The following is a 12,482-nucleotide window of genomic DNA, read 5'->3' as shown; positions in this document are numbered from 1 at the left end:
TTTTCTGTCTTTAGCTGAAAGAAAGATAAATTATGGCTGAGAATCTTGAAAGTGGCAGAACATAGTTTTCTAGTTTCTAACATCTCTATTGAGAAATATGTTGCCATTTTTATCCCAATCCTTTGAATATGACCTATTTTTGTTTTCTTTGCCTGAAAGCTGTTAGATTAAAAAAATCACTGATAATCTCAAGTTTTTCAAAGATATGCTTTGATTTGGGCTATTGCTGGGCATCAGCCAGAACAATCCAACCTGGACTAATTTTCTTGGTCCTCCATTTAACCGCAGCATGGCTCCTTTCTCAGTACTGAAGTGAGGTATAATGAGGCATGGCGATGTGAGGTGAGGTTATGTGAGGTATTGTGAGGTGAAGCGAGGTGAGGTGAGGTGAGGTGATCAAGTGAGATGTGTTGAGGTGTGATGTGGCAAGGTGAGGTGTGGTGAGGTATAGTGAGGTGAGGTGAGTTATGGCATGAGGAGGTGCGGTGGGGTGGGGTGAGATGTGGTAGAGTGAAGTGAGCTGATGTGAGGTGTGAAGTAAGGAGTGATGAGGAGGGCTGATGTGAGGTGTGGTGAGGTTAGTGAGGTGAGGTGAGATGATGAAGTGTGGTGTGGTATGGTATGGTGATGTGAGCTGAGGTGGTGTGGTGAGGTGAACAGGGTTGGGGTGAAGTGACCTGAGGTGACATGAGGTGAGGTATGTTTTGTGGTGTCGTAAGGGTTGGTGACATTTGGTGAGGTGAAGTGAGGTGTGGTGAGGTGAGGTGTGGTGAGGTGAGGTGTAGTGTGGTGTGGTTTACAGTGTTGTGAGGTGTAGTGTGGTGTGGTAAGGTATGGTAAGGTGTGGTGAAGTGCAGTTTCATGAGGTAAGGTGTGGTAAGATGAGGTGGGGTATGGTGAGGTCAGGTGAAGTCAGATGTGCTGAGTTGAGGTGTGGTATGGTGAGGGGAGGTGAGGTGAGGTGTGTGATGACGTAAGGTGAAGTATGGTGAGTTGAGGTGTGGTGTGGTGAGGTGAAGTGAAGTGAAGTAAGTGAGGTGAGGTGAGGTGTGGTGTGGTGATGTGAAGTGAGGTGTGGTGAAGTGAGTGAGGTGTGATGATGTGAAGTAAGGTTTGGTGAGATGAGGTGTGGTGAGGCGGGGTGTGGTAAGGTGAGGTATGATGTGGTGTGGTTTATGGTGTTGTGAGGCGTGGTGAGGTGAGGTGAGGTATGGCGAGGTATGTTGAGGTGAGGTATCTTGTGGTATGTTGAGGTGAAGTGAGGTATGGTGAGGTGTGGTGTCGTGAAGTGAGGTAAGGCATGACGAGATGGGTGAGGTGTGGTGAGGTAAGATGAGGTGAGATGTGGTGAAGTGAGGTGAAATGAGAGGTGAGGTGTGATGAGGTTTAATGAGGTGAAATGAGAGGTGAGGTGTGATGAGGTTTAGTGAGATGAGGTCAGGTGTGGTGTGGTGAGGTGAGGTAAGATGTGGTGAGGTGAGGTAAGATGAGGTGTGGAATGGTGTGGTATGGTGAGGTGAGGTGAGATGAGGTGTAGTGTGATGTGGTGTGGTTTGTGGTATTGTGAGGTTTGTTGAGGTGAGGTGTGGTGAGGGAAGGTAAGTGAAGTATGGTGAGTAGAGGCAAGGTGTGGTGCGGTAAAGTGAGGTGAGGTGATATGAGGTGAGATGAGATGAATTGAGGCGAGTTGATGTGAGGTAAGGTGAGTTGAGGTGATGTGAGGTGAGTTGAGGTGAGATTAGGTGAGGTGAGGTAAAGTATGGTGAGGTGTGGTGTGGTGAGGTGAGATGAGGTGAGGTAAGGTATGGTGAGATGAGGTAAGGTGTGGAGAGATGAGGTGACGTGTGGGGAGATGTGGTGAGATTAGGTGAGGTGAGGAAAAGTATGGTGAGGTGTGGTGTGGTGAGGTAAGATGAGGTGAGGTAAGGTATGGTGAGATGAGGTAAGGTGTGGAGAGATGAGGTGACGTGTGGGGAGATGTGGTGAGATTAGGTGAGGTGAGGAAAAGTATGGTGAGGTGTGGTGTGGTGAGGTAAGATGAGGTGAGGTAAGGTATGGTGAGATGAGGTAAGGTGTGGAGAGATGAGGTGACGTGTGGGGAGATGTGGTGAGATTAGGTGAGGTGAGGAAAAGTATGGTGAGGTGTGGTGTGGTGAGGTAAGATGAGGTGAGGTAAGGTATGGTGAGATGAGGTAAGGTGTGGAGAGATGAGGTGACGTGTGGGGAGATGTGGTGAGATTAGGTGAGGTGAGGAAAAGTATGGTGAGGTGTGGTGTGGTGAGGTAAGATGAGGTGAGGTAAGGTATGGTGAGATGAGGTAAGGTGTGGAGAGATGAGGTGACGTGTGGGGAGATGTGGTGAGATTAGGTGAGGTGAGGAAAAGTATGGTGAGGTGTGGTGTGGTGAGGTAAGATGAGGTGAGGTAAGGTATGGTGAGATGAGGTAAGGTGTGGAGAGATGAGGTGACGTGTGGGGAGATGTGGTGAGATTAGGTGAGGTGAGGAAAAGTATGGTGAGGTGTGGTGTGGTGAGGTAAGATGAGGTGAGGTAAGGTATGGTGAGATGAGGTAAGGTGTGGAGAGATGAGGTGACGTGTGGGGAGATGTGGTGAGATTAGGTGAGGTGAGGAAAAGTATGGTGAGGTGTGGTGTGGTGAGGTAAGATGAGGTGAGGTAAGGTATGGTGAGATGAGGTAAGGTGTGGAGAGATGAGGTGACGTGTGGGGAGATGTGGTGAGATTAGGTGAGGTGAGGAAAAGTATGGTGAGGTGTGGTGTGGTGAGGTAAGATGAGGTGAGGTAAGGTATGGTGAGATGAGGTAAGGTGTGGAGAGATGAGGTGACGTGTGGGGAGATGTGGTGAGATTAGGTGAGGTGAGGAAAAGTATGGTGAGGTGTGGTGTGGTGAGGTAAGATGAGGTGAGGTAAGGTATGGTGAGATGAGGTAAGGTGTGGAGAGATGAGGTGACGTGTGGGGAGATGTGGTGAGATTAGGTGAGGTGAGGAAAAGTATGGTGAGGTGTGGTGTGGTGAGGTAAGATGAGGTGAGGTAAGGTATGGTGAGATGAGGTAAGGTGTGGAGAGATGAGGTGACGTGTGGGGAGATGTGGTGAGATTAGGTGAGGTGAGGAAAAGTATGGTGAGGTGTGGTGTGGTGAGGTAAGATGAGGTGAGGTAAGGTGTGGTGAGATGAGGTGAGGAGATGATGTGAAGTGAGTTGAGGTGAGGTGAGATTAGGTGAGGTATGGTGAGGTGTGGTGGTGTAAGGTGAGTTGAGTTGAGATTATTGAGGTATGGTGAGGTAACATAAAATAAATTGAGGTGAGGTATAGTGAGGTGAGATGAGGTGAGGTGAATTGAGGTGAGATGTGGTAATGTGAGGTGTGGTGAGGTGTGGTAGGGTGAAGTGAGTTGTTGTGAGGTATTGTATGGTGAGATGAGGTGAGTTGTAGTGTGTTGAGGTGAGGTGAGATGTGGTAGGGTGAAGTGAGGTGGTATTAGGTGAGATATAGTGATATGAGGTAAGGTATGGTGAGATGAGATGAGGTGAGATTAGATGAGGTATGGTGAGGTGAGATGAGATGAGGTGAGGTGAGATTAGATGAGGTATGGTGAGGTAAGGTGAGGTATGGTGGGGTGTGGTGAGGTAAATCAATGCCCACCTTTCCATCTTCTAAAATTCCATAGGGTTTTCTTGTCCACTCTCTTTACCGTATTTCTTGTGATTTGCATTGATGCCTTTTTTAATTCCTTTCCAGTAATTTTCACTGAGGTTTAATGAAGGAGTGGCAACATATGCTGTTGGATAGTTCCATTGGCCATGTTTTGCTGGAAGTCTACAGAGAGTATCTAAGACAAAATTTCTCAAACTTTTCTGTCAGAGAACCCCTTTACGTTCATAAAAATTCTTGAAGAACCAGAGCTTTTATGTTGATTATATCTTTTAATATTTACTGTATTAAATATTAAAGCAGAAAATTTTTTGTTTTTATTCACTTAAATTAGCAAAACTGAACCTATTATATGTAACAGAAAGAATCTGGTTTATCAGAAGACAGTTGGATTCTCATATCTGCATCTGTTTGTTGTGATATTATATATCATGTGGCCTTTTGGAAAACTCCACTGTACACTTAAGAAATGAGAGTGAAAAAGACAAATGATGTTTTAGTATTATTAGGAAAATAGTTTTTGGTTTTGCAGACATTCTGAAAGGGTTTTAGGCACTCCCACCAGGGTTCCCTGGGCCACACTTTGAGAACCATTGTTCTAAGACACCATCAGCATTGTTGCCTATCAGTGTGAGCTTGTCTAGATTTATACCAGTGCTTCAGACTTGAATGTCTATATCTGCTTTTTGTTTTTTTCTCTTGCCTTGATTTCTAGAAAGAGACGAACTAGAGAATCCAGAGTTTGAGGTTGAATTTCTTCCTCCAGAAGCTGGGAACAGTGCTGACTCGGGATGCCTCTGGTAATTAATCTGGGTGGGCAGCTTGCTTCTTCCCACCCCAGCCTGGGCATCCTCTGCAGAAAGGTGGAGCTGGGCTGCGAGGGCAGTTGGTGTCCTTTCTACATTAAGCCCAGAGAAAGAGCACAACACTGATGCTGATATAAGTAAGAAGAAAACAGCCATCCCAGATCGACTCCAGGCATGCCACCTGCGAAAGACCTTGAGCCACCTAGAGAAGCTGCGCGAAGAGAAAGAGCTTTTCATTCAGAAAACCAGGTGAGGGACTCCTGGGTGGCTCAGTTAATTAAGCTTCTGACGGGCTGAGGTCATGATCTCGGGGTCCTGGGATCAATTCTCACACTGCCAGGGACCCGCCCGCCACCTACTCCCAGGTCACCTGCTTAGTGCTCGGTGGTGCTCGGTGGGAATCAGCTTCTCCCTCTCCCTCTGGCCCTCCCCCCACCTTTCCCCTTATTCTCTCTCTCTCTCAAATAAATTTAAAAAGAAGAGAAAACCAAGTTAGTGGTGAGCGGTGTGGGTGGCGGGCGGAGCCGGGGGGAGCAACGGTGAGCGCCACCCGTGGAGGCGGGCGTGGTATGTGGTAGGCGTGGCGAGCAGTGATGGGCGGGGCCATAGGGCGAGAGCTGTGATGGGCCGGGGAGAGCGGTGGGTGGGGCGGAATGGTGGGTGGGATGAGCAGCAGTGGGGGTGAGCTGTGGTGGGCGGGGCAGGGTGGCAATGGGCTGGGTGAGCGGTGGCTGGAGCGGACGATGGTGGGCGGAGAGAGCTGAGGGCGGTGAGTGGTGGGCGTAGTGGGCGTGGCAGGACGGTGGGCGGGGTGAGCGGCAGTGGGCGGGACGACCCTTGTGAACAGGAGGCATTGGCCAGGCCAGTCCTCTGACTCTGCTGACCGCACAGGCCCCGGAGCAGGGCCTTGGCCATCCTTAATGGACAGAATTCCTCCTGCCTTCTGGGCTGTCGCGTAAAGCGAGCAGAAGGTGTCCTCTTTGTTCCTGCTGGGCCGGCCTGGCTGGTGCCCGGTCTGTGTGGCCAGTCCCGGCCCTACAGGCCCCTCAAGCTCCATCAGCACTAACACTGATTCAGCGTGCTTCCCAAATGTCTGTGAAGAAAAGTTCAAACATACAGAAAGTCGGGAACTTTTGGAAATGGTTATAGCTGTCCCCCGTACACCACTGTTAACCTTTTCCTGTCATTTCTCTCTCTTTCTGTGCCTTTATGTGATTTCTTTTTGCTAAGTTGTTTGCAGACAAATTGCAGAAATCGCAATACTTTACTCCTAAATACTAAAAATACAAAAACTTCCTTGTGCAGAACCTTGGCTCAGTTACTTCCCCTAAGAAAACGGACATCTCCCTACCACCACTGCATACCCGTCCATATGGCAGTTCCCGGCGTGTCCTCCAGACGTCGTATGGAGCTAGTTTGGTTCTGCTGTTTTAATCGCAGGAGCTAGAGTTTCAAATCGGGATTCAATCCAGGTCCACACATTGGGTGGTTGTCCTGTTGGGTCTGTGAGTTCTAGAACACTGGGGAGAGGCTACAGCCGTGTGCCCTGTGTACATCGCTCCTAGGCCTCTCCCCCGTGCCCTTGACACACCTGAGGTCAGTCATTTGTACTGGTTCATATTAATTCTCATTTTGGCTGAGGCCACACAGGTGCTTTCAGAAAGCAGATGTCCAAGACCCTGATCATGCAGCTTGACTGTGTGAGAAATCCCTGGAAAGATGATGTCACCTCAGCCTCTGGCCTGGGTCAGGGGAGCTGGAGGGAAATGCCAACATGGTCTCTGAGGGCCTGGACCTCGCCCTGCCCTGAGCCCCTCTGTCCTTTTCTGAAGATGGGTAACAGAGGCACCTGGGGGGAGCATGCAGAGAGACTGGATTCCAGAGACCCATTCATCCAGATTCTGGCTTACTTTCAGAGGAGAGCTGCGTGCTTGCCGCCAGAGGATGGATCTCATCACCAAACAGCAAGCGAGTGTGGCGGCCGAGGTGGCTGCGGGAAGAGAGGCCAACAACACGTAGGTCATGCGCGCTGGGCGCCAAGGGGGCAGGCGGTCGGGGCTCACCCATGCAGTGCAACAGAGCGGCATCTAGTCCCACCCAAACTACGATCTATACTAACACCTACGGCCTTGAGGTACACGAGAAAGCAGGCTAGCTGCCTTCCTGCGTGGGAAACAGACACAACCCAAAATGGAAACAAAGAAACCGCTGATCACAGGGACAAGAAAGCTGACGGCCGTGAGGTCAGAGGGGGTGATCACTTTGAGACAGGTGGCCAGGGAGGCCTCCTGAGAAGTTACCTCCAGGCTAGGACCTGAGTGACGAAAACAACTTGCCTGCAGTGACCAGGAAAGAACATTCTGCGGAGTGAGGATGTGCAAAGCCCCAGGGGTGCCCAGACAGAAGGGCCACTCTGTGGGGACAGTGCAGGGATACCAGTGGGCTTAGGGGAAGAAACGTCAGGCCTGGCTTTGCCTTGAACCACCAGCCAGGTGGTGCCTCTACCAAAACTAGGGGGCAGGGCAGGGCAGGCGTGGGGGTCAGATGCCTGCATGGCTACTGCACGGACACACCAGCTGGGAGCTCCCCATGCACGCAGGGCTGGCGTCCACAGATGCACCCTGAGATCCCCCCGTGAGCCAGATGGCGTCCACGCGCTTCAGCCCTGTAATTTTACAGCAGCCCTTGGAGGGACTTCGGGACACTGAGTGACCTGCCCAAGGTCACCGTGCTGAGAAGGGACGCAGTGGGACTCTGGTCCTGGTGCTCGGAGCTGGAGTCTGAATGCAGCTGCTCCACTTGCTGCCAGGAGAGGGAAGACGCCAGCCACAGAGGCGCATGCCGGGCCCCACTGGCCCCAGGAGGGCAGAGGGGCTCCTGGCCACTGGAGGCTGGAGTCCTGAGGGCCACAGGACAGACAGGACCAGGAGCCAGATAGTGTTCATGAAGCCTGCAGCCCAGGCCCCCACAGGGAGAGACAGGCTCTTTTGTAGGATTTTGAAATCCACCTGATTCGATGGGACCCAGCAGGTCGGGTGTCTCAAAATGATGGCCAGACTGACCAGCTGCTCGAAACCCACTCCCCAAGCGTACGTGTCTGGGGTCCTGATCCATGGTATCCACACAGACAGGTCCTGTGATCAGTGTCATCCTAGGCTGTCCATGCAGCCTAGGTGGTCCCCACCGGCCACCCCATTCATCCTAGCATCCCTGTCTTTATCTCGGAACACACCTGGGAGTTAGGATGACTGGGTAGTGCACTGGCCAGCCCCAACTCCAGGACGCAAGAGGGGAATGACATGAGATGCGGAGTGGGCTCAGAACCTAGAGAGTCTCCCGCTGGCTTTTCGGCCGCCTGGCTGCTTGCAGTCGTGGGGCGAGTGTGCTGGGTCCTTCCTGGATCTCGATGGGCCTGCAGCGCCGACAGGCTGGAGCCAGGGGAACCAGCTCCCCGACCCTGGGAGGGGAGTGGGCAGTGGCGTGACCAGGGAGGGTTGTCTAGCGAGTTCTATGCCCAGCCAAGCAGCCAGCAGTGGGCCTAGGACGTCAGACCCGTTGCCGCCCTGCTGGCTGGTTTGGACAGATTTCTCTCAGGAAAATGAAGAAGCCAGGGGAAGGTGGCCCTGGGAGGGCCCCTGGGTGGCGGCCGCAGGGGGCTCTTTCGGGGCCAGGCTGACACTGCCCCCCACCTCCCTTGCTCCCCTGCCCCTGTGCCTCAGCAGTGCAGCTGTGGGCCGCCTCCAGGCGGTGTCCAGACGCCTGTGCATGGAGCTGGACAACGAGAGAGACCTGCAGTCGAAAATCAAGGCGCTGCTGCAGAAGAGCGAGTGAGTCGGGGAGCGGGACGGGCCCTTCCTGCCGGCGGCGGGTCACTGCCCTTGAAGCTGCGCGTGCTTGACCTTGAAGCTGCCAAGAAATTGGAAGGAGCTCGTTAAATGAAATCATTGAAAGGCTAAGACTTCACCTTTTTTAAATGTCTCCCACTTTCTCCATGTTTGCTTACATTTTTAAGAACTATGAAATGCTCTTTTCCTTTTTCCCCTTTCTTGCTTTGTGCTTCCGAAGAACTGCCAACACCATTTTTAAAAAGTGTTTCAGGGGTGCCTGGGTGGCTCAGTCAGCTAAACAGCCAACTCTTTTTTTTTTTTTAAGATTTTATTTATTTGACAGAGAGAGAGAATGAGCAGGGGGAGCGGCAGGCAGAGGCAGAAGCAGGCTCCTCACTGAGCAGGGAGCCCGATGCAGGACTCGATCTCAGGACCCTGGGATCCTGACCTGAACCAAAGGCAGGCACTTCACCAGCTGAGGCACCCAGGCATTCCTAAATGTCCAATTCCTGATTTCGGCTCAGGTCATGATCTCAGGGTCGAACTGGAGCCCTGCCTCAGGCTCTGCGATTAATGGGGAATCTGCTTAAGATTCTCTCTCTCTCTCCCTCTCCCTCCACCCCTTCCTGCTCGCACTCTCTCTCTCTTTAAAAAAAAATTTTTTTAAGTGTTTCACAACCTTTGTAAAAGCATGCCCCAGAAAAGAGACTGTTGCATTGTCTTCAGTATTTTGCAGACCAGGTGGTAAACGTCAACATTGCCTCCAGCTAGTTGAAGCAAGAAAGGGATTTAGGAGGGCGTCAGATCCCTCGTGTCCCTCGGGTCCTGCTCCCCCCGCACAGTGGCCCCTTCCCCCAGGCGCTGGCCAGGTGGCCTCTGGGAAACATGCAGGAGGGCCCAGAGAGGACTGGGACAGGGCATCGGCCACCAGCCACCCGTCCGCTGGAAGAACCACAGCTGCCCACCCCCCACGGCAAGTCTGGGGGCCAGGAATCAGTCTGTAAGCCATCCTTCCTGTAAGGTACGCACAGTCCAGTCTGACCCCCTGGCTCCCGCGGGCGAAAGCACAACACCCTCCCCATCATCTAGTGAGAAGAGGGGAGGAGAGAAAGTGGCCAGGATGGTAGGTCAGGAAGGACGACCAGCATTTACGTGGCCCTTGCTAGACGGTTGGCCCTGAGGCCGGGCTCACCAACCAGCACGCAGCTGGGCAGTGGTCTTTACCAGAGCTGCCAAAACACTGGAGGTCCTGGCTTGTCAGATTCCCAGATGCTTCCGTGTTCCTGTGTGTAGCAGGGTCCAGGGCATCCGTGTTCTTGTGTGTAGCGGGGTCCGGGGCATCCGTGTTCTTGTGTGTAGCGGGGTCCGGCGCATCCGTGTTCTTGTGTGTAGCGCTGTCCAGGGCATCCGTGTTCTTGTGTGTAGCGGGGTCTGGCGCATCCGTGTTCTTGTGTGTAACACGGTCCAGGGCATCCGTGTTCTTGTGTGTAGCAGGGTCTGGGGCATCCGTGTTCTTGTGTGTAACAGGGTCCAGGGCATCCGTGTTCTTGTGTGTAGCGGGGTCCGGGGCATCCGTGTTCTTGTGTGTAGCGGGAACCCGGCGCATCCGTGTTCTTGTGTGTAGCGGGGTCCGGCGCATCCGTGTTCTTGTGTGTAGCGGGAACCCGGCGCATCCGTGTTCTTGTGTGTAGCGGGAACCCGGCGCATCCGTGTTCTTGTGTGTAGCGGGAACCCGGCGCATCCGTGTTCTTGTGTGTAGCGGGAACCCGGCGCATCCGTGTTCTTGTGTGTAGCGGGAACCCGGCGCATCCGTGTTCTTGTGTGTAGCGGGAACCCGGCGCATCCGTGTTCTTGTGTGTAGCGGGAACCCGGCGCATCCGTGTTCTTGTGTGTAGCGGGAACCCGGCGCATCCGTGTTCTTGTGTGTAGCGGGAACCCGGCGCATCCGTGTTCTTGTGTGTAGCGGGAACCCGGCGCATCCGTGTTCTTGTGTGTAGCGGGAACCCGGCGCATCCGTGTTCTTGTGTGTAGCGGGAACCCGGCGCATCCGTGTTCTTGTGTGTAGCGGGAACCCGGCGCATCCGTGTTCTTGTGTGTAGCGGGAACCCGGCGCATCCGTGTTCTTGTGTGTAGCGGGAACCCGGCGCATCCATGTTCTTGTGTGTAGCGGGCCCGGCGCATCCGTGTTCTTGTGTGTAGCGGGAACCCGGCGCATCCGTGTTCTTGTGTGTAGCGGGGTCCGGCGCATCCGTGTTCTTGTGTGTAGCGGGGTCCGGCGCATCCGTGTTCTTGTGTGTAGCGGGGTTTGGTGCATCCGTGTTCTTGGGTGTAGCGGGGTCCGGGGCATCCGTGTTCTTGGGTGTAGCAGGAACCTGGTACATCCACAGTTGAACATGACAAGCATTACCTCAGCCTTCTAGACGGTCGGGAACCTGGGAGCAGTGTAGCTGAGGGGTTCTGACTCAAGGTCTCCCATGAGGATGTCAGCCAAGGCAGCAGCATCTGAAGGTTCACTGGGCTGGATGGAGGATCAGCTTCCAGGCTCACTCACTTCTCCCCAACACGGGCCTCTCCCTAGGGCTGCTCACCACAGGGCACTGAGCCCCCGGGCGAGCCAGTGTGGAGGGAGAGGGGCAGTAGCAAAGCAAAACCCCCTGTGTCATCTCAGAAGTGACATACCATCACTTCTGTCACATCTGGATCAACCGTGAGATCCGGTGGGTGCGGGCTGCCCAGCGGTGTCCATTCAGGAGGCAGGGTCACGGCTGTCATCTTGGGAACTGGCCGCCTCGTCCTGAGTCTCGAGTTGCCGTTCCCTGGCAAACCCAGCTGCTGTGCCTGTGCGGCGCCTGGCAAGTGATGGACTGAGCGTTCACCCCACCTCGGCACTTTCGTCTCTATAAGTACGTCTTTGTGCGGAAGCCACGGTGATGCGTGGTGAGCCGAGCACTGTGCCTCCTCAGAGAATCGCAGCAGTGACAAGGACACAGGTGAAGAAGGAAGCCCTGTGTCCAGCAGACGTGACCGTTCCCAAGGGCACAGATCCCTGCGCCCGCCCCAGTGGAAGACATCTGGGTCCTGAAGGGCGTGCACCAGCGCGGGGCCTGGCTGCTCTCCGCTGCGGGCTGACTGGGCGCTCAGCGAGGGGGCCAAGTCTGTGTGGCTAGCCGGCCCACCTCACTCACAGCAGCATTCTCTCAAGCGGGGTCCTAATGTCCTCACGCTCTGGGCCCATTCTGAGAAGTCCAGCTGCTTGGCACCTCCCTAAGCCATGCCGCCAGCCTCTGGGCCGCCAGCCACACCACCGGTGCTGCTGGGCGTCTCTGCAGATCGGCGACGCCACAGGCGGTCCCTCAACTCTGCTCTCAGGGAGGATGTGCCTTCGGGCCCTCCTGTGTCACTGACCGTGTGCTGGGCAGAGCCTTCCGTGAGCCGGGGACTCCGAGGAGGGGTGTGGGAGGGGCGGGCCTCCCTGGGGCTCTCGTGCGCACGGGGTGCCGGCGGGACACCTGCATTTGTGGCTCAGGGACAGGTAGTGGCACTCACTTATTCATTCAACACACAGTTGAGAAACTGGTACGTGCCAAACACCGTCCAAGCATTTAGGGTTCGTCAGTGACTAGAACAAATGAGAAGCTGCACCCAGGGAGCCTGTGTCTGTGGTGATGGGAGACAGATGATGAGCCACACGTGAGGTTCATGACAGGTGGCCCACGTCACATGGTCGCTGCATCCCTGGACTCGAGCTTCTGTCTCACTGGGGTCCCACAGCCCAGGGACAGGACAGTCATGGGGGGGGGGGCAGGCAGGGCTTTGCTCAAACAGCAGGCTCCGGGCAGCTTCCCAGTCAGCCCCCAAGGCAGGGGTGTGGCGCTGCAGGGGTGGGGGCGGCAGCCTGAGAGCCGTAGCGTTCCTTCTGTCGCTGCACAGACAGAACGCACGTACCTCACGTTCCAAGGTCGGGCGCCTGCACAGACCTCACGGGGCTAAAACCAAGCAGCCAGCAGGGCTGTCTTCTTTTCTAGGGAGACTTCTTTCCTGCCTCTTCCAGCTGCTAGAGGCGCGCGCCTTCCTGAGCTTGCCCCCCCTCCCCCCCTCCAGCTGCGTCTCTGGCCTTCTGACCTTCCTTCCACTGTCACCTGTCTCTGACCACACCGGTTATTCGGAGAAAGTGAGACCT

The 12,482-nt window shown here is 54.3% G+C and overlaps 1 protein-coding gene across 1 annotated transcript in view; it reads left to right on the top strand.

The window, feature by feature from the left end:
• Positions 1–1,308: 1,308 nt before the first annotated feature.
• CFAP74 (cilia and flagella associated protein 74) overlaps positions 1,309–12,482 on the top strand; it is a 56,633-nt gene continuing 45,459 nt past the window's right edge. Inside the window, exons 1-5 of the mRNA XM_040645528.1 lie at positions 1,309–1,312; positions 4,385–4,469; positions 4,578–4,724; positions 6,392–6,490; positions 8,198–8,302. Of these exons, the coding sequence (XP_040501462.1) occupies positions 1,309–1,312; positions 4,385–4,469; positions 4,578–4,724; positions 6,392–6,490; positions 8,198–8,302 (440 nt within the window). The remainder of the gene's footprint in view (positions 1,313–4,384; positions 4,470–4,577; positions 4,725–6,391; positions 6,491–8,197; positions 8,303–12,482) is intronic.

This window comes from Ursus maritimus, unplaced genomic scaffold, assembly GCF_017311325.1.
Source record: "Ursus maritimus isolate PB19 unplaced genomic scaffold, ASM1731132v1 scaffold_32, whole genome shotgun sequence".
Taxonomy (NCBI): Eukaryota; Metazoa; Chordata; class Mammalia; order Carnivora; family Ursidae; genus Ursus; species Ursus maritimus.
The sequence above is the reverse complement of the archived record's forward strand: the minus strand, read 5'-3'. Positions and strand labels throughout refer to the sequence as shown.